The 21537-nt window shown below is 33.4% G+C and overlaps 1 protein-coding gene across 3 annotated transcripts in view; it reads left to right on the top strand.

The window, feature by feature from the left end:
- The first annotated feature begins 493 nt into the window (after positions 1–493).
- Positions 494–21537, top strand: part of LOC149077581 (cilia- and flagella-associated protein 206-like) — a 32609-nt gene continuing 11565 nt past the window's right edge. Inside the window, exons 1-11 of one of the 3 annotated variants that reach the window (XM_089245154.1) lie at positions 494–739; positions 5299–5382; positions 5528–5618; positions 9366–9554; positions 9990–10148; positions 12296–12388; positions 13356–13483; positions 18029–18145; positions 18922–19026; positions 19386–19640; positions 20349–20582. In XM_089245154.1, coding sequence (XP_089101280.1) covers positions 632–739; positions 5299–5382; positions 5528–5618; positions 9366–9554; positions 9990–10148; positions 12296–12388; positions 13356–13483; positions 18029–18145; positions 18922–19026; positions 19386–19640; positions 20349–20582 — 1563 coding nt within the window. In that variant the 5' untranslated portion in view covers positions 494–631. Of the gene's footprint in view, positions 740–5236; positions 5383–5527; positions 5619–9365; positions 9555–9989; positions 10149–12295; positions 12389–13355; positions 13484–18028; positions 18146–18921; positions 19027–19385; positions 19641–20348; positions 20583–21537 lie in introns of all 3 variants that reach the window. The other 2 variants (XM_089245156.1, XM_089245155.1) reach the window with 2 other exon arrangements.

Below are 21537 nucleotides of genomic sequence, written 5' to 3'. Positions count from 1 at the left end.
ATACGGGAAAAACCGGGACACTTTTGCCAAAAAGTCGGGACGGCCAAAAAAAGAGAAAATACCGGGACTGTCCCGGGAAATACGGGACGTATGGTCACCCTAGTTTTAAGAAAATAAATGCATTTAAAAAACAAAAACAAAAGTTGAGATAAATTTAGATATTTATTGTCATAAATTACCATAGTGTAATAAATAAGCTATTGTGACAAGCTATTTACATTAATGATTTCTACCACAAATTCAATTAAGCTCCGTAAAACATAAAAGTACCGGAGATCGCCAAAATTATAAAAAATGACCATACGTCCCGTTGGACATTTTTCATAGTGTATAGCTGTTCATTGTTTTAGTGAATTTCTCATTTTGTCTGCTCATTCTGAGTATCCAAGAACGCTCATTTGGAAAGGTTAAAATCATGAATTCGTTATCAAAATTGCTTCAATGAAATGTCCCGTTATTTCCATTATAGTCATGGAACTAGTACTCAAACCGTAACCACGCTCACGTAACCATAGCAACAATTAAAATGGTAAATAAACCTATGCTGTTTATAGGAGCTAATGAATTTCTAGCAGCAAATTAAGTCAAACTGAAACCACATTTGTTGAAGAAATAAAACTTCCACATAGCCATGGATGATAAAAGTTTGTGTGATAAAATTTGCAATGTTGCTGATCGCACCATTCTTATGTGCAATGCGTTGGGAATCAAAGTGACCGAGTCACTAGCTGTGTTTACGGTAAATGCTTTCTCAATATTTGTGGTAAACCTTTGTTAATGATTCCGCGTGCCTCTCATAGAGAATTTTAATAGCTCTTTAGTCCAGGAACCTTACTTTTTTTTTTATTCCATAAATTCACTATAGGAGGGCTTGAGAAGAGGTACCTGTCCTGGCGACAGGGCCACAACTAGATGCTTGGCCACACGAGGCAATCATGCATTTTAGCGCCCCTTGTAAGGATTGCAAGTGAGATTAAAGAGTGAAACTAGCTCCCCCCCCCCCAATTCGGCACCGGGGGCACCAGCCCAGGCCTCCCCCTCCAATTGCGGCCCTGCACACGACTCCCTCAACACAAGGCTAATGAAGCTAGAGATCCGTCTTATCTAGGAATATAATCCATATGATTGAATAATCCCCCACATTTACCCCCAGCACGTCAGACAATGTGTCACATGACCAAATACATTGAGTTGACCATGCCCAAAGATCGGATGCATAATGTCATGATCTCTAGCTTCATTGGCCTTGAGTTGGGTGAGCCGTGCTGTGCCTTACCTAGCTAGCAGGGCCGTTCTTGGAGCATCATGGGCCCCTGTGCTCAGTGATTTTTCTGAGACTTCACCTGGCTAATTCTCAAAAGTTTTAACTGATTCTCATTTTTGTGAGGCCCACATTCTCTTGAGGCCCCCGGGCCATATCAGGTCCCCCCATAGGGGGCCTGAGTCCAGGATGTTTATAGAGTGCCCTGAATTCAATTAATAGGCCTATAACAGGGCGCGGTAGCCCGGTCAATAAGATACTCGCCTAAAGTACCAAAGTATGTTTAGAGGTGCCGCGAGTTCGATACCCGGTTCATCCTTGTCAGAAAACTTTCCTAACACAGAGGTACTACTAAAAGCGGCAACTTGACCACAGAAAAAAATTGCTACCGTAGGGAGTCCCCCATCGAGGGGTTAGTGCACCAACCTCTTGATGAGTATAAAAAACAAGCCTGCCATTTAGAATCGGCAATAAATTATAGATCCCAGTCTAATTAGCCCTCGTATGCAGAAAATGACCGTGGTGCGACAAAAATGATCAAATGGTTAAATAGGCCTATAACAGTAATAACAAGGGCTTGTGTTGTATTTTTAATCTGATAACAAGTTTGCATATGTCATTCATTTTTGTTCTCTCTCTATTCTCATTTGTTTTAAACAAAGAAAATTGAAATGATTGGATAACATTTTTTTCTTTAGTAACTGAACATACACCTTCTTTCTTTCTAAGGTTTAAAACAATGATTCCCAACCGGGGGGGGGGGCACAAGAGCATTTTTTGGGGGTGCAAGATGGAGAAAAAATTACAACATTTTGACTGATTATTCAGGAAAATCAAAATGATGATAAAAATTTAATTTTTATCTATTTTTATTCAATTTTTTAAAATTGAATCTTAAAAAAATATGAATCATACCAATATTCTGACGCCTCATCTGCTGACTTCTGCTTGCAGGAATGTGTCATACAAATTTTGCATCAGAAAAGTTTCTTTTTCAATTAGCAATCAATTGTATTCAATTTCCTTTTCAGTTGAGAAAAAATGCCATTATTTACCTAAACTATTTTGTGTGTTGTTTACATTGGTACCTCGTGTTATTAGCATGTTGTGCTTAGATTTGATACTGTCATGAACACACACACGACTCAAGAAAACTAAAAAATTCAGTCTATTTTCAAATAAACATTAATTTATAGTTGTTGCGGCTGAAATCAACAAGTGAAAAATTATTCAATGAATCTTCTCTTCTCTCTCCAAATCTGAAAAAATTAAAAACAGTGGTTTTTTAGTTTCTCTTTTGAATTAATTTATAAAAAAATGAAGTTGACATTAAATATTGGCCACAGCCAAAAAGACATCGAACAATAAGTGAGAGAATTCATGTAAATTAATTATCGGATGATTAATGTAATCAAAGAAAAAAAACAGAATTTTCTAACATATAGGCTAAAAAATTTATTATCCAACGAGATGCAGGAAGGTAAGTTCCTTTGCTGCGAAGGAAGAAAGGTTGGGAATCACTGGTTTAAAACTTACACTTGTAACACTTGTTAGATTAGTAGTTTTTTTTTCTTTTTATACATTAAAGTAACATTGTAAATTACAAAAATCTTAGATTTGATTTCACATATCACATAAACATCAACTCCATTACTTATCCCAGTTGATCAGTCCAGGAAATGAAGTTCTTAATATCCTAAATTTTTACTGTTGAAGAAATACATATAGTTTTACCTATGAAATACAGTAGTCCCTTGTGTTACAATGTGCCTTGTTGTAACGGCTATCTGGCTATTTCATGCCTCTTATTATAACCAATTGAAAATAATAAACATTGGAACCTGGACAAATACAGTTGAACCGTGTTATAGCGCCAACCCTACTTGGCGCCATAAATGTCTTTGAATAAACCTTCCACATAGAGACTATAATGAAAGAACCCCATTCATATGGAAAAAACCCCCACATATATATATGTGGGGGTTATGTGTGGCTCTATTATATATATATAATAATTATATATATATAATAGAGCAAAAATTATATATATATAATAGAGCAAATTTATTGAAGGTCAAAGAATGGTGTGGACAGGGGGTCTCAGAAAACACATTGAATACCTGAACGTGTTTAGGGACCAGAACAACCAACTTATTCAATGAAACAGATTTATTGATAAGGAAAAGTATGCGATGAGCGTACTGGACTAGTTGGCTCAACATTGTCGAGTTAAGTGCATGATTTTTTGCGCTGGTCATTACATTTCGAATGCTATCATCTTCCTGGATTTGCTCTATTCAAATCATGTTGAAAGGAGCTGTTCTTTCAATATCTGAAAAGTTTATGCAACATTAAAATAATTTGAAAAATGTATATGCGTTTCTGTTGAGTTTTATATAAAAAAATATTTTATTAATTGTACAATGTTTACAATTCTATGAATTTCCTCCACTTAGAATTGAATGTGTATAAAATGGGTTATTTTATTTATGGAGTAATGCTAATACAACACTGAGAAATATTAGTTCATAACAAGCATGGAATTTATGTAATGGAGCTTCTCTGAAACTTTTTTCCAACTATGATCGGATATAACGCCAAACTCATAGCACCAATATTCATTGGGACAGCTGATGACATTACAAGCTGGGTTCAACTGTATATGTTACATCATGCTTCTCTTGTGACGTGAATGATATAACAAGAGGTTAGTACAGTAGGCTCTCTCAGGCCATGTGCTACTCCGGCCATCTAGCAATTCAGTGTTTTATAGACAAGTTTTCTTTGAGCATAAAAGAGGTAAACATATCACTGTGTGTCTTTGAGCAGAAGTTTATATTATTGAAATGAACTTTTTCAATTGACTTGCAGTAATCTGGTGAAGTCAACTGAAAAAGCCAAATCTTCCAGAAGCCGCTGTGCAGTCACGTGGTCACTGTGCTAGACTCTTATCCTGAGGAACCAGGTTCAAACCCTGTTGGTGACACAGTGGGGGTTGGCTGAAGCTGGTTTTCTGCGGTCTTCCAACTTCGAGGCACAAATGCAAGCCAGTCTTCTATTTAAGAAAGTCTCTGTGCAGAGAGCAGGCACAACATGATACTTACATAGCATGAAAATTCAAGCATTTACCATCTTCACTTCAAAATATGGAAGACAGGTGGCTGCATCAGCAAGAGCACAAAACAATTGCAACTTTCACATAAAAACATTAGGGGGCCACACCGCAAATACACTCCAAACATACATCCCGGCTCATCGTTAGAAATTCCAGAGAGTAATGTGTGCGAGGTGCATATACAGTTAAGAGGAAGAAGTGGACCATGAAGAAGATCCACTGTGGCCCAGAGAGACACAGCACTAGATATGCACTCAGACCGTTAGGTACACACACCCACACTTCCGGCACAACTCACTGGGTAGTAAATTGCCCATAATGATAAACCTGAGTTGTCCTCGGTTTGAAAGAACAGAAAAAAAGTTAAGTAATATATTAATCTGGTGATTTCGGTAATCCGGCCCACTCTGGTCTGATATGTGCTGGATTAGCCAGAGTCTACTGTGTATATATATATATATTTTTTTTTTATATATCTTGCAACTGCCCTTGTCAATCTTATCCTAAAATTTTGTTGCACATCGGTCTCGAATCACAAAGTTATCTGCTGCTAGTCCCAGCTGGAAGCATAAATTTAGAGGATCAAATTAAGGTTAATTCTCATAATATGAGTCTTAATTATGAATTGTTTGTTTTCATTCATCAAGTGATTAATTAGGAAAAATTTGAGCTTTTCTTCTTTCTCATTCACTGATTTCTGATGAACACTGGATGATAATGATCTAATTGTAAATAGCCAAAATGTATTTATGTTTTAAATGATGGAAAAAATGATCTGCTGTCACACGGATTGTTATTTTAATAAAGTAATCAATGCAAAATAATACTAAGAAAATAATTAAATACTAAAAATTTTTCAGGTTATTATCTTGAAGAATCAATGATGTTGTTATTGTTGATATTGGTTGTTCATATTTTGCAGCTTCGAATGCTTACAATAAACTCTGATTGGAGTGAAAAACTAGAACAAGATACATCTTTTACCGTTTGCAAAGAGTTGGCAGAAGTGAGTTTTCACAAGATATCTTTCCAGATTTTTTAAAAATATAAAATAAATAACTGATTTTTGTCATTTTATTTATTACCATTATTGTCTTTAAGTGTACATTGCTTGCGCTTTCTTATAACCTACATTATTTTCTTCATCTTAGGTATGTATGGAATTGTTGATTAACAGATATAATCCAGTTATGTCAACTTATCGGCTACAAGTGTATTTTGATCTGAATTATAGAGATATGGGTAAGTGTTTAAGGATATTAAAAAAAATGTGTTATCATAAAAGCTTTGGTTGCTTATTTACGGATAAGTTCTCAGAAAAGTTAGAATCAAAATGTTTCAGAGTAGTCAGCAAATAATCTAGCTCCTTCTAGGGTGTTTTCTTATGACCAAAAATCTGCCTTGAATATTCAATGAATAATATCTAATAATGATGCAAGTGTATATACAAAGTATTCTGTTAATGGACCGGCAAACTCAGAGGGTTGTTAGTAGGCATCAAAAGGAACAAACATTGCAGTAGAACATGGTGTCGCAAACCACGTTGAGAGGTTGAAAATCTCGAAAAACGCATGCAGGTTCTGATTCCAGAGGAGACGAAAGGTGGATGTCAGTTGATCGCTGAATGCATTCGTGAGTTTGCTCATCATATCTGACATATGCAGCGTTGTGAAACGCATGTGCTGGGGTAGGATCATGTGCTGCGGACGACGTAAATTAGTGCTATTGCAGTAGTAAGCACGTATAGCAGTTAGTTGTTTGTTTCAATGAGTATCGTGATGGCTGACTATGTGAATGAGGAATATGCTGATATGCATCTGATTTACGGTCGAGCAGATGGCAATGGGCATTAAGCACAGCAGATGTACCAACAACATGTCTCTGGGGCAGACATCAAAAGCATACCTAGTATCTTCAAACGCGTCCGTTAATCATTTTTATGTCGTTATAGACTGTGTAATGATGTCAGCAGCCCCACTTCCAACAACTCAATAAATCTTTTTGTAGTTATTATTGTACTTTTTGTCGTTCCAGCATGGCATCAAAACCTGCATGTGTTTTTTTGCGATTTTCACCCTCTCAACATGGTTTTCGACACCGTTCCATTGCAATTTTCGTTCCTCTTCATATCTACTAACAACACTCTGAGTTTGTCGATCCATTAACAGAACACCCTGTACAGGGCTGTATTTATGTTTTTGCCGCCCCCTCCTATTTCAGTCAAACTTTTACTGGATGTTTTTCTGGATTGACCAGCTTCATCTCATTTCGGTTCCCAAACAAGTTTAAAAAAATTGAATTGTAATCGAATTCATCCATTCATTTATATCCACTTAACACTGTTTCTATCCCTCCATATGGTCAACCATAGCCCAAAGACTCTCACCAAAACCCCGACCGGTGCCAATGAAAGCATCTTTGTTGCAGAAGATTCTTTTGCGTATGGCAGGCATTGTTAAAACTAGAGGATATCCCCCCCCCCCCCCGTATTCAGAAAGCCTGCGTTGTAGAATATTCTGTCTTTACTTTCAAAGAGAGCCAAAATTGAGCTATTGAAATGTTCTTTATTATTAATTGGGAAGTGCGGTGAATAACACTGTAAATAGGAAGGTTATACAGTCATATATTTTTTTACTTCAACAAAAACACAAAAGAAAAATAATAAACAATATGGTTCAATTATTATATATTATTTACAATAGAAACGACACATGGCACTTCCACACGTTTACGAAACGTGAATTTAAAAAAAAAAAAACATTTCTCCCTTCTCTTTCTGTACTACAAAATTTGCCTCCCTCCGAATTTGCCGCCCTGGGCCATAGCTCGCTTAGCCCCCCTCCCTGTAAACTACTGACCCTGTATAGACCAAATATCTACTCATATATGTAGACTTCTTATGGACCAAAATACAGGGTGAACATGACGTGTTCTGCAAAATGAAAGGGAGTGATAGGCGAGCCAAAGTGGAACATGAAACACCCTACTAACCCTGTCCTATCTGAAACTGTTTTCGAGTTATAATGGATAATCGATTATGGAAAAAAAGTGCCTCCAAGTTTGAAAAAACCCAAATTTGTGAAGTTTGTGAAAGACATATACAAACTAAGCTCATGTTTGGAAACAACAGAAAAAATCCTATAAAGTTATACCAGTTTCATCGGAATATCTGTATTTAATGTGACAGTACAAGCGCTGGAAGATTGGCAAAGTTCAAAATTGAATTATCACAAAAATTTGTAATCATCAATTCCGGAAACACCCTTCTAGCTACAATTAGTCAAATTTACCAACCAAAACTTGTCTATTACACCAGCTTTCGAAAGAGTTTACAACAAATCATATCATTGATCTAGTTCAGGAGAAATTGTCTTTTGTTTGTACTACATCACTGAAATCTGCGTTTGCTGAAGTGATTTTAATAGGTTTTGGTGACAATTTTTCACTTCACCAATCTTTCAGTACTTGTAGCTTGCCATTAAATACAGATATCCCGTAGATAGAGGTAGTGTCACCTTACAGGATTTTTTTTGCAAAATCAAATTATCACCCAAAATCTGTAACTGTCAGTTCCAAATTTTTGTCAAATATCTCCTTTGACATTGAACTAATTTGATGTATTGCAAACAAAAGGCTAAATTTCTCCTGAACTGAAACACTGATATGATTTTTACTATAGGTAGTGGCGTAGCCAGGTTTTGGTCAGTAAGGGGAGCAAAATTTGAAAAGGTGGCATTTTTTGTTCCTGTTTTAGGCTCATACTTAAAACTATGCATTAGTGAAACTTGAAATTTTCAATTAGAAAAAAATCAAATTTATTTCCTGTTTTCAGTTGATGTTATTTTTCAAATTAAATAATTACTTTTCAATTTATTTTACTTTTAATTAAAAAATTAAAATAGAATTAATTTAAAAAATTGAAATTCCATTTAATGTTTTGTGTACTTTTACAAAGCAAACACCAAAACCAAGTAGGAAATCGCCCTAAAAGGTGGTTGAGAAAAAATTTAGATTAAAATATAAAAAATGATATATATATATATAAAATAAAAAGAAAAATATATTCTCTCTCTCTCTCTCCCTAAAATTAATCCAAGATTATAATTATACCAAAAAATCTTCATGATTACATTTAATCGCTTTCATCATGTTACACTCTTATCGTGAGCACATATCACATATACACTACTGCTACTCAATCGTACATGTACTTCCAAGACATTTCTCTTATAGAATTTCGAACAAATTTGTGCAAGCTGGAAAATTCTTTCTTATATTATGCGTGACTATGACGTATCTATGATGTCATAGTTATGCAGGGTTTGTGTTCAAGAAGTTTTGCCTTCTGTTTTCCGTATTAGAAGTAAAACTGCCAGATGCCTGAAGTTTCGTGTTATGCAAATACCTCGATGAAAGTATGGGCAGAGATAGACTTGAAAGTCTGAGAGGGGGCATGGTTATTATTTCTGGGAGAGGCACGATGATGATGATGTCAATTCATATATACACATATTCAATAGATCAGTCGACTCCATCTTTGACGCTGGGAGGGGGCGATGCCCCCATGCCCCCCCCCCGTATATGCGTCCATGAGTGAAAGCCTGCCTGCTCTCTGCTGGGAAACTTGTCAAACAAAGGATCATTTAGCATTCATACTTAGAAATTAGAAGAACAAAAAAAAACACTCTCACTCCAGTCAACCACCACTCTGCCACTAGTAGGATTCAAACTGGGATCATTGCGAAATGATTCCATCATGATGCCCGCACAATCGCACAGTGGCTATCACTTACTGGATTGCAGACGTATAAGCTAAGGGTGTCATGAATCCAAAAAGTACCTTTAGCTTTGAAAATTTCCATTGAAACCTTTTTTCTGTCAAATGAAATGTCATGATTTACATTTTATTTTTCACATTTGTTTTGATCCATTTCGTAGCAAATTTTTCAATTTTTTTACATTTTTAATGTAATTTTTCTTTTATTCTAGATCACTTTGTTAAAGAAAGACATATGGCTCACAAATCTAAATTGAGCACAATGGTTCACAAGTTATCAACTAGTGTATGCAGTTCACAGGGAGAGATTCAAGTCCTGTATAAGGAAATTGTTGAATATGTTTATCTTCATGATAACTCTCATCAGAAATATGATAAAAGGAAATTTAAGGACATTGAAAGCAAGTGATATTTTTAGTTTGTTGTTTAAGGTTAAAAAAATATTTCCATATCTTTCTCTTTTTCAAAAAATATTTACAAAGTTCAAAATCACAATATAGGGGCATTCAAGAGTGTTATGTCAGCATGAATTCAATACTTGAATGGCTCCATACCTATAATTTTGGTGTAGGGCTTATCATGTTCAACTTAAATATTACCTTCTATATTTATTCATTATAAAACTTGGCATATTTTCAAGTAATTATATGTTGACTTTCGTTAGTTATCATTTAGGTGTGTGTGTGTGTGTGTGTACTGATAAATATCCGTGTAATGGTTGAGGAAAATTACTGTGTTTTTTTTAACAACTGTGTTTATAAAGTTTGCTTCATATGATGAATAATTTATTCTAAAACGTGAAGAATAGTTTCTCATCTTTTTCTTGTTTCATGTAGGAGCTGTAGCAACTTTATTTCCAATTACACATATGGATAATTTTCTTCAGTTCAGCAACAAAGAGAAGAAGTTTTATCTCAAACAATTGGGTCTAATTTCTTCAGGACTGTGTTTCTTCAGCTGGTATGAAGGAAGAGGACAAACTGCAGCTAGAAACAGTAATTTATTTCATGTCTTTTTTATCTAATTCATCATTAATTTTATCTAATAATACAAATACAACGCCATAACAAGCAAAATGCCCAACAAGATGGCTGAAGAAAAAGATGCTCATAACAAACATGGATGTCATTGGATTGCTGTATTTTAGAAATACAGCAACCCAATTAAAAATTCAATTATAAAAACTAAAAACTATATATATATACATAATAAAATATAATACAATATGGAAAGTATGGAATACAAGTATGGAAGCTTATAGCTTCTCCATTTACCCCAACAATTTATTGTATTTTTAAATGTGTGAATTGTGTTAAAATTTACTACCCCTGGGGGTAGTTATTTTACTATTCTATTTATTAACAACCCTATTAGAATAAAATTCCCTACGACCCCACAACCTAGAATTGTCCTTTACTAATTGATACTGGCATCCCTTGTCGAAACAATTGATTGACAACGTATTAATAAATAATTCAAGGTCTATCCTATATATCTCATTGCAAACTTTGAACACTTCAATCACATCCCTCTGACACCAGCATTCTTTCAATCTAAACATATTCAAAAAATGAAGTCTCTCTTCATAACTTAAGCCAGACACTCGTAGCTCTTCTCTGCATCCTTTCAGCCAAGTCTATGTCCCTCTCTATGTATGATCTTCAAAACCTGACAACATACTCCAGTCCAGGACGAACTAAGCTTTGGAAAAGCAGAAGAATGCTTTTAGGAGAATGCAGAGACTTTTTTGAAAATAAAACTGAGCATTCTATTCAATTTTTGTGACCACTGCTGAACAATTTTCAGAAAACCTAAGCTATTTGTCTATGAGAATTCCCAATTTGGTGACCTTAGTTGCATCTGGAACAGTGACACCATATTTAACTTGTAAAATAAATGTGGATTGTTTGTGCCAAAATGAGCGACCATGCACTTGTCAACTCTAAAGGCATGCTCCATTGATTTGCCCATGCTCCAATTCTGTTTAAGTTGGTCTTGAGCAACTCCCCTATCACTTTGATTCCTAACTACCCCCATTAGTTTCACATCATCTGCGAATTTGTTAACAATCCCCTGATGAACTTTATTTGATAAAAGGGTGAAAAAGTATGGGGGCCAAGGACACTTCCTTGAGGGACTGCACTTGCAACACCTGTCCAATCAGAGAAATCCCCATTCTATCTCTTAACTACGATTCTATCCAATTCAGCAAGTTGCCCCCCATCCCAATCTCATGTAAAGCTTCAAGAGTTTACTATGTTAGACCCTATGCCTTCTGGAAATTAAAGTAAACAACATCTACATTTTTACTCTTACCCAAAGCTTTAATCATATGATCATAGAAGCAAAGGAGGTTAGTTACACATGACTTCCTTTTCCTGAACCAATGCTGATTATCCGACAATATTTACTTCACCAATTTGCTTTTTGATAACAATTTCCAAAATTTTTGATAGAGGAGCTCGTCAAACTCACCGGACGATAATTGGATGCAGCTTCTCTACTACCTTTTTTAAATATCAGAACCACATTAACGAGCTTAATTCCTTGGAACGATACCCTAACAAAACACTACTCCTGTAAATCTGTGAAAGTGGCACCACACAGTTTTTCAGAATAAATCCTTCAGAAAATAGACAATTAGGTGAGATATGCAACTTTAATCACAATACAGTATTACAGAAACATATAAAAAAACAAATCCTATGTGCTTTTGAATTAAAACTGATTTTATGATAATGATTGCTAAGCAATATTTATGTGAGTGATTATAAGTTTATTGGAACACAATAAAGTTTATGTAGTGAAAATCCTATATGAATACACCCTCTGCAATGATAATCATCTATACAACAATACTACTCTATAATCCAGATGCACTTTTCATAGTGTTAATAAATTCAATCTATAACAATAAATTCTTTATAAGTATAAGTTTCTCTGGTCCCTGGAGTATGGTTATTTAGGAGTTTTACTGTATATGTGCAAAACTTATGAATTTTATTATTAAAAATATTTTTTGGAATGATAAGCTAATGTTTATTTTTCTTACTTTTCGAGAAATATGTTTAGATGAACTTATTTTACTGCACCTAATTAGACATGTCTTTGAAGCCTTTTTTCACCATATCTCAATATTTAGTAATCAAGATGGTATCTGAAAATGTATCTAACTTGGTGAAAGATATCATTACTGAGAAAAAACGCACAGAAGATTCAGTCAAGTTATTGGAAGGTAATAAGTTCTGATTGCACTAAAAGTTATATGTTATTCGTAATGATTATTCAGTTATTAAATACAGTAAAATTATCCTGTGCTAGCAAAAAATTCTAATGATACCTTCTTTTATTTTTGTAATATATATCTGAAAATTCAGCACCTACTTTTTTTTACTCATTACACAAAGTATATTCTGCGAAACATATAGTTATCAGCAATATTCCCTGTAAACTATGGGGGTAGGAAAATGTGTGAGGGGCTAGCGCACCGACCTCTCTGTGAGTATAAAAAAAGGCTGCCATTCGGAATCGACAATAAATTGTAGGTCCCGGTCTAATTAGCTCTCGTGTGCATAAAAATAACCATGACCAGCAAAAATTATCAATGATGCAAGCAACTGTGCAAATTGAAAGTACTTCTGCAACCCACAATATCACTATACGCACTATTGCAGCACTTCTCAATGTTTTGACTTGTAGAGCCGTATACTTATGGCCATTGCTGATTTATTTTATCATTGCTTTCCTGGAGCAACAATATCTCCTTATTTGATCATTTTTACCTGCCCAAAAAAATATCGAAATTGCTTCTATAGTGGAACCTCTTTATAACAGAGATCCTTGGGGCCAAACATTTTGTGTGCCAACAGTACTTATCTGTTGATAAGTAGTAAATTCATTGAAGCCTGATGACATGATTCAGAAAAGTGTCCACTAACAGGGAGTGTCTGTTATGGGAGGTTCCACTATATTTCACGTTTTCCAATAAAGTTGTTATTTATACATTTCAGTAAATATTTTTCTAGTTATATTTTATCCTAAAAAAGCAGAGTGATTATATTTATTTAATCAGTGCAGTTTATATCTGGTGGTGTGATAGATTTTATAAGTTAAGAATGATTAGTTATAGTTTTTCACACACACATGTTGATGAATAAAACAATGAAATTTTCTATTTCTTTGTTATAACTTTTTATCATTAGGAATAATGACCTATCATTACCTTCAAGAAAATGGTAAAAAAAACATTGTCGGTGAAGATATAATGAAGCACCTGAAGTTGTATTTAGCATTTCTTCATCAGTATGCATTTTTTCTAAACATTATGACTGTGAGTACAAAAAATATTTTTTCAATTTGTTATTTATTATTATTATGGCTGATTCATCCACCATATGAAATATGCCCCCATTTTTACTTGAGAAAAATGTAACAATTTGTTAAAAAATGGGCAGCTTTTTTTCTTTTTTTTTTGCAAGAAAATACTTAATGCAAAAGATTTCCTATATTTGAATGAAGTATTATAAGTATTTTATTATGAATTTTTCATAAAACTAAAAAACTATTTTTTCTCCGTCTTAATTCTTTCTCACTGCTATTTTTTTCTGAGTAAAAAAATAAATACTTTAAAATAAATCAACTAGAATACAAATATTGATAATATACAAAACATCATCAGGGGGAATCAGAGGGGACCAGTGTTTGCCAATATGCACCTTTATGCATGTGATTCACACGTCGAAACTCAATTTTAATCCTTCAAATTTTGTTGAGTAGTGAAAATATTCCTTCAAATTATGAGATTTTTTTAATACAGTTATTTCTCACTGATAAAAAATGAGCATCTTTTTCTTCAGCCATCTCGTTGGGCATTTTTCTTGTTGTGGCTTTGTATTTGTATTATTAGATAAAATTAATGATGAATGGTTTTTGGGAAAAATTTAATTTTTTTTCCCCACAACCACAAAATATCTAATTTAATATTATTTAATAATTTAATATCCAATATATTTAATAAATTAATATCTAATATCTAATTTAATATTATCATCCCGGTTCGGGCATGGATGTCTACTAACACTAATAAATTCCCTTGACGGATCATGCTGATCCCTTGGGAATACGTGAAGATCACGTTATTTTATTTATTTATTTTTTTAAACATGTATGTACATTCTCTATGTGTACATCTTACATTATGCCTAAATATATATTTTTAGTGCATGTTAAACTATGTATTTGATTAATAAAATTGACCATACAATAAGGGAATAATTGTTCATTTACAGCCCGGGCGGGATTTTTGGGCAAAATGGGAGGAAAATTTAATTTTCTTTTTCCACAACTTCAAAATATGTAACTTAAACATGTATATACATTAGGGGTGGGTTGAAGAAAATGAAGTTTTTATTTTCAAATTGCTGTAGTGTGGAAAAGTTGCTTCCTTTAATAAGAAGAAAAACAACATAAAAAAATTTTAAATCGGTTGATATCTTCCAGTCGCGCTTAGTACTTGAAGTTTATGAAAACTAACTAAATTGAACATTTTTTTAAATTTTTTTAATATTAGTTAAAATTGAACGATCGAAACACAAAAGTTTGCTATGCTTATTTCATGGTTCAATAAAGTAAAATCAATTAAAACATCATTAATAATTCAATGTTTATCGGTCGCGCAATATGTTCGAAAAACTGGAATTGGATAGGGTGTGGGTGAAACTCAATGTGTAGCCACCTCAACGTGGTAAATTCTGGGTCATTTTGTTCTGACAAAGCATGCGAAGAGCTGCACAATGAAACTTGAAAAAATTTGGTCAATTCCAGTTTTTCGAACATATTGTACGACCGATAAACATTGAAATATTAATGATGTTTTAATTTATTTTACTTTATTGGATCATAAAATAAGCATAGCAAATTTTTGCGTGTTGATCATTCAATTTTAAGTAAAATTTTAAAAAATTAAGAAAAATGTTCAATTTCATCAATTTTCATAAACTTCAAGTACGATGCGCGACTGGAAGATATCAACAAATTTTAAATTTTTTATGTCATTTTTCTTTTATTAGAGGCAGCAACTTTTCCACGCTATAGCGATTTGAATTTTTTTTTTTTTTTCGACCCACCCTAATGTACATCCTTTATGTGTACATCTTATATTATGTCTAAATATAAATTTTTGGTGCATGTTAACCTATGTATTTGATGACTAAAATGACCATATTATAAGGGAATAACTTCACACACAAACACACCAACTTCTGTGTAATTGTATCTGAACCTTGAGTTGTATGCAGAACTGTAGCAAAAAGATTGTGGTAAAATAAATGAATTTGTATAATGAAAATTCTGAGAAATCAGAATGGTGCCTGAATTATTTTTTCTTCAAATTTTTCTAATCCTGCAGAAAATGTATCCAAAAGTGTCCTGATACGTCAAAAGTAAAACCTTTAGCTATGTAACCAGAACCATAAAGCTTTTTTTTTTAATTGAACCCAAACTTTCAGGAGCTGAAAAAGTCTCATGCTTCTCTTTTTCTTTAATTCCTTACTGTTAAAGAATATTCCTACTTCATTAAATTAAATTCTGAAATATAAAAGAGCAGTAATAATTAAAAAATGATCTGGTTAAGAAGAGATTGCAGTCATTCTGAGGATTCATTACTCTGGAGGTGTTTTCCACTTGTCCAAATTAGCAATTTTTGGGAACTTAAAACTGCAGAATAACTTGAATTATCATTAAATACAGATGTCAATAACATTATTGTATACTAATATCACTATACAAGAAAACCTGTCATGTATAGCAACAGACCTACAGAATGCATTCATTTGGCTGACGATTTTAATAGGCAAATTTTCGGGGTCAAGCTTATATTATGAGCATCTTGACAAATCAAGCTAAAGCTTATTTTCTGGTTAGGTGTTATTTTTGTAAGAAAAACTATACTTTTTGTTCTGTTTCACTTGAAGATGTTCATTACCAATGTTCAATTCAAGAATCCCATAATGTTATTTTTGTCTCTTGATATTTCAGTTATGAAAGTCTGTTGTACCTGTATAAAACTTATGTATGTCTGATGTACCTGTATAAAAGTAATGCAAACATGTAAATATTTTCTGAATGAAAATTCAGTTTACATGCATTGGTTTACTTCCTCACAGATGCTTCAATTTATTTATACAAGGATTTGTGTGTGTGTGAAAAATTGCGTATTATAAATAAGCAATTTCTGTGGGTATGCTTATCAGATATATTTGTTAAACTAAGGTCCATGGTTGCAATTTTCTGTTTGCAGTTTCTTGTATGTGAATGTAATATCTAAATGCTTACATAAAAAAAGGTAGTCAGAACAATTACAAAAAAGTGTGTTTGTGATTCCAAAAAATTATTTATTATCACATTTTTGTTTTTAAAAACATCATTTAAAAATATTTCAAATATACATACTCTAAACACTGCACTATGCAATGAATGAATGAACGCCAGAACTTTGCCACTGGACTTATCCCGTTGCCGAGATCTCTTCCAGCCCAGCTTCGTGGCAGAGTCTGTAACACTTTATTTTATGTCAAAAAAGAAAAAAAAAACATACAAACTTAAACTTTTTTACAACATATTTTCCCCGGACAATTGGGTACTGTCGCGATTAACAAATTTTGTGGTGATTACAGACGAGATGGGATTAGGAGTTGGAGAAGTTTCTGGGTTTAGTTAAAATGAATGTACACATATTAGAATGGAGGTATGTTTTAAAAGCAATTGAGCGCCCCCCCCCCCATGCCATCTCATCTGTTATCTTACACTTGCCATATTATATGCACAGGATACAAAAAGAAAAAGAAATGAGAATCTTATTGTGAAATAATATACATATATATCCATCGGAGCGAGTCATCTCGCTTAACACCTTATTGGTGAGCAAATGGGTTTGATAACTTGCGACTAGAACCAGCATCAGTTTTATTGGGTTGAGTTCACTCGCTCCGGCGGATTTAATGAAAATATACAAGATAGAAGTATTGTGTGGGGGAATATATACAATTAGGGAGCACCCGTGGCATCTCGCTTATCGCCTTATTCAGTGCGCAACATGAATATGACACTGCACTGTGCAGCAATTTTTGGAATATATAAGCTCAAACTAAAATTTTAACCTGAAAGCAACGCATTTTCTTCGAAAAGAAACAATATTCCCCAAAAAACCCAGCCCGGGGGGAAAGGTTTCTACCTAGGCAGCAAATTTGACAACCCTGGTTCAATTAGGTCGATGTTTTTATGTTTATTTTGAGAAATAGAAGAAAAACAGTCAAAGTGACTATACTGTGAAGTTTCTAAGAAGCTGCATTATTTATATTGGATTTTAAATTTATTGATAATTATGTTTTCGGTTTTATTTATTAAATTGTGTGTAAACATGAGATATAAATACATTTTAAAATTTGACTGAAGAAGAAATCGGTACTTTATAATCACAATATGGTAAACACGCTCTGTAGAAAATAAGGAACTGCATGCATTCAGTGCACTTTATATCTGCTTATTAATATTAGCAGATATAGATATATTAAAGTACATGAAGGCATTTCTTTTGTCATTTTAATAGCTACTAAAGGGGAATTATATGTAGGAATTAATGAATATCAAAATGAAACAAAGTATTAGGATAGAAATGTCTTCTGTGACTGTTGTAATCAAAATTTTTTTCAGAATTTTATTAATAGAACAGATTGAATAAATGACGATTTTTTATTAATAATATTACAGAAAGCTTGGTATAATGTCCGCTCTTTTTTTCTAAGTGACAAAAGATGAGTTTATTACTTCTTTGTTTGTGTTTGCTTACTAATTCCGGTTTTCTCCATATCATCATAAGGTTGAGTGTGGTGCAATGTTTCTTAGAACTGAAAGACTAATTGTGTCATTCAAGCAGTCAGCAAATGATCTCAGAGCCGCAATTTCATCTTCATCAGTGCTGCCATCGGAGATATTCGTAAGTAACTGCTGAAAATTTGTATTAATACTGATTGTTTTCGTAATGTTAATCTTTACATTGTAAATCTCTGTAATTTTAAATCATTAATGTTAATCTCTGTTAATTTAGCTTGACTCAATTTAAGCTACAAATTGTGAACCATTAGAAACAGAAAAATAGTGATTTCATAAAAATGTGTATAGTAATTTTTTATGGGTAAATGAAATCTGAATGTGGGCAGAAAAGTTTATTTTACCCATAAAGAAAGGGATAAACATTTATTTTTTAATTTCTTAACAATCTTCTACTTGGGAGAAATTTTCATTATTATTTTTATACCTCAACCCCTTCACATACAGGCTTTCGGCAATAAGTTTGAACGATCTCTCTTTGAGCAATTGGCGAATATTCCTTATAAATATAGGGGGTGAAGAGTATAGTATATATATCTTTCACCCTCTTTTTTCCACCCTCCTTACGTGTTTAGTTTCCCTCATATATATGTAGTAGAAGTATACATTATATGTCCAGAGAAAATGAATCACTCAACCGGAGTATAGAAAGAACCGGGGAGAGAAAAAAAAGAATACTTCTGTTGGATTACAATAAAGCTTCCCGGTGATGAGAAAAAAGGTAAAAAACGAAAAACAAATAAGCTGGAATGAATTTCTTCCATTTGTGTTTGGACAAGATATCTTGTTTGTGACTGTTGAGGAGTTGATGTTATTCATAAATTATTATGTTTGATCTATTTTATTTATGATTTGTTCATCTTTTTTTTGCAAATGGTACAGGAACAGTACAAGGACATAGGTCAAAAATGGAAAGACATGGTTACAGATTATGTTCTCTTGAGGCACTACTTTGGCATGCTACGAAAAATTAAAGACTTTGAAATGGTTTGTTATACTTCTCAAAAAGACTATGAAAGACTATCAATTTCTAATAAGTTTATTTGATATGGTTTTGTTCCTTAAAGAAATACTTTTTATATACCATCAATCGCAATTGAAAATCCAATTTGGTATTGTCCAGGAATAAGAAGTTAATGAATTTTATTACTTGTGCTTGTGAATTTTTTTTTAAATTTGTGTATTTTGTTTGAAATTGAGGCAATGTGAATTACTTATGTAAAGTATTAAAGAATCTTTGAGGCATGTAATTTTTTTCGTATGTGTTGGATGATGATTTCCTCAACTTATTAAGTATTCATATACTTCAACGCTATTTTTCTTTTCCATTTCAATTGTTTTTAAAGGATGCAAGAGGGTCTTATGATGTAGGATCAATAAAGAGTTTGTGGAATAGTATTTGTAAAAGAAAAAGACGTGCTGAAGCAAAAAAAGAAGAAGAAGATGATAATGATGATGATGGAAGTGAAATGTGTAAGATGAATCGTTTTAGAACAGAAATCAGAATTCTACTTGAAGACCTTTGCAACGAAGCTCAAAATCTTAAACTCCTTGATTCGTCACGTGTGAACAACTTTGAAATTATTTCATTAGAATACGAGGTAGGATGGTTTGCCGTATATAGTTCAAACAATAACTTTAGGAACTAATGAAAAAATTTATAAAGAAATGAATATGAACTTACAAAAAATAATTCTGTTTACTTATTCCTCAACATTTAAAACTGAAATAATCACAAATGATGAAATTTGACCGTTCATATTCATAAGGACGCAAGTGAAAAGATGCTTGTGTACCATCTTGAAGCTGCTGCCATCAGGTTGAAACCAAAGTATTTGTAAAGAAAAGTTCTTGATGATTTGTCACAATCAATCAAACAACGTAAAAACTCAAATGAGTGTGATGTTTGAGATGGAATGAAAATGGTACATTTCAAGATGCATAAATATTTAGTGATAATCTGCAAATATATGTATTTAAAAAACAGTAACAGAAGATTAACAATGCAAGTCCAAAATATAGATTAGCAATAAGTTTGTTTCTCGACAGTCGAGTGAATTCTGCTGTAAGAAACATTTTGTGTTGTTATTGTATTGAATTTGTTCCATTATTTCCTTTGCTACTGAGAAAAGAATTTCAATGAAGTTCCGAAATGCATTTATTATTATTAATCTGTATTTTGGGCTCGCATATGCTGCTCATCTTTCATTTAGTCCTCAAAGGCTAATCTACTTACATTCCAGAAGTGCACGTTTTAGTGCTCATATATCAGTTATGTGTGAGTAAAGAGAAATTTTTTTATATTGCAGGGCTTCTGTCCATGGGCTCTCTTGAAAGGCAGAGGATTGCTTATCAAAGGAAATCGAGCACTTGGTGTTCTTCATTATGAAGGAAAATGTTATGCATTTTCTTCTATTCAAAGCTTTAAGTCTTTTTGTTTTAATGCAAAGGATAATCTGAGTTCTATCAAACAGGTTGTTACAGAAAATCCTCACCTCATAGTAACATTGAAACTTCATCATGATTTCAATATACATATGTGTGTAAGTATTTTCATTTTCTTTGATGTGATTGCAGTCACATATAAGTTGTTGTAGTAATTTTTGTATTACAGTGATACCTGTGTAACACAGACAGTGTATGAGACAGAAACCCCTCTTGAACAGAATCAAAAGATAATCCTGATGATTAGTGCCTTGATGTGCCCTTTTATAAAATGGAATATCATTTCAGTCTCTTAATGTTCCGTTTTGTATAGGTTCCACTGTATCAGTAAGAATATCTAATTATGTCGCATGTAGTTAACATTATGTTATGATCACTTGATAATTTTTGTCACCCCACCATCATTTTCTGCACAAGAGGGATAGTTAGACTTATCTATTTCACTTTCAAGAGAGGAATTCCTGTAAGCTTCAGACCGCTCAACTGGTATAGTTAGACTGGGACCCGCAATTTATTGCAGATTCTCAATGGTAGCAGTAGACATTTTTGCCTTTTTATACTTACCGAGAGGCTACTACTTCACCAAATGCCAGCTCTGGCCATATCGCTATATTGCAATTTACTGCCATTAATGAGATGGATTGGAAATGTTAAGGTGCTATCCATCGGTGGTCGCTTCAAGCTCATTAGGGAAAATATCTTGCCGATTTCCTCCCTCGGGTTTGAACATGGGACCATGACAGCAACATTCACGATGGTAGACAAGCATCTTATCACCACACCACTTGGGCACAACCGAGAGGCTGGTATGCTAACCCTCTCCATGTGGGACTCCCTGCAGTAGCAATCTTTTTCTGTAGTCATACTGCCACCATTTCTGTTGTACCTGAGCATCACGAAAGTTTCTGACGAAGACAAAAAATGCACAGCATCTCTAAACATCCTTTGGTACTTTAGGTGAGTATCTTATGGATCTGGGCTACCGCACCCACTATTATGTTTTAAGTTAACATCATACTCAATGTAAACGGGAAAAGGAAGAAATTTGCTATG

This window comes from Pholcus phalangioides, unplaced genomic scaffold (assembly GCF_987345545.1).
Source record: "Pholcus phalangioides strain wild (caught in Gottingen) unplaced genomic scaffold, Ppha-v1.0 ptg000015l_1, whole genome shotgun sequence".
NCBI lineage: Eukaryota > Metazoa > Arthropoda > Arachnida > Araneae > Pholcidae > Pholcus > Pholcus phalangioides.
This window is presented reverse-complemented; position numbering and strand designations above follow the sequence as displayed.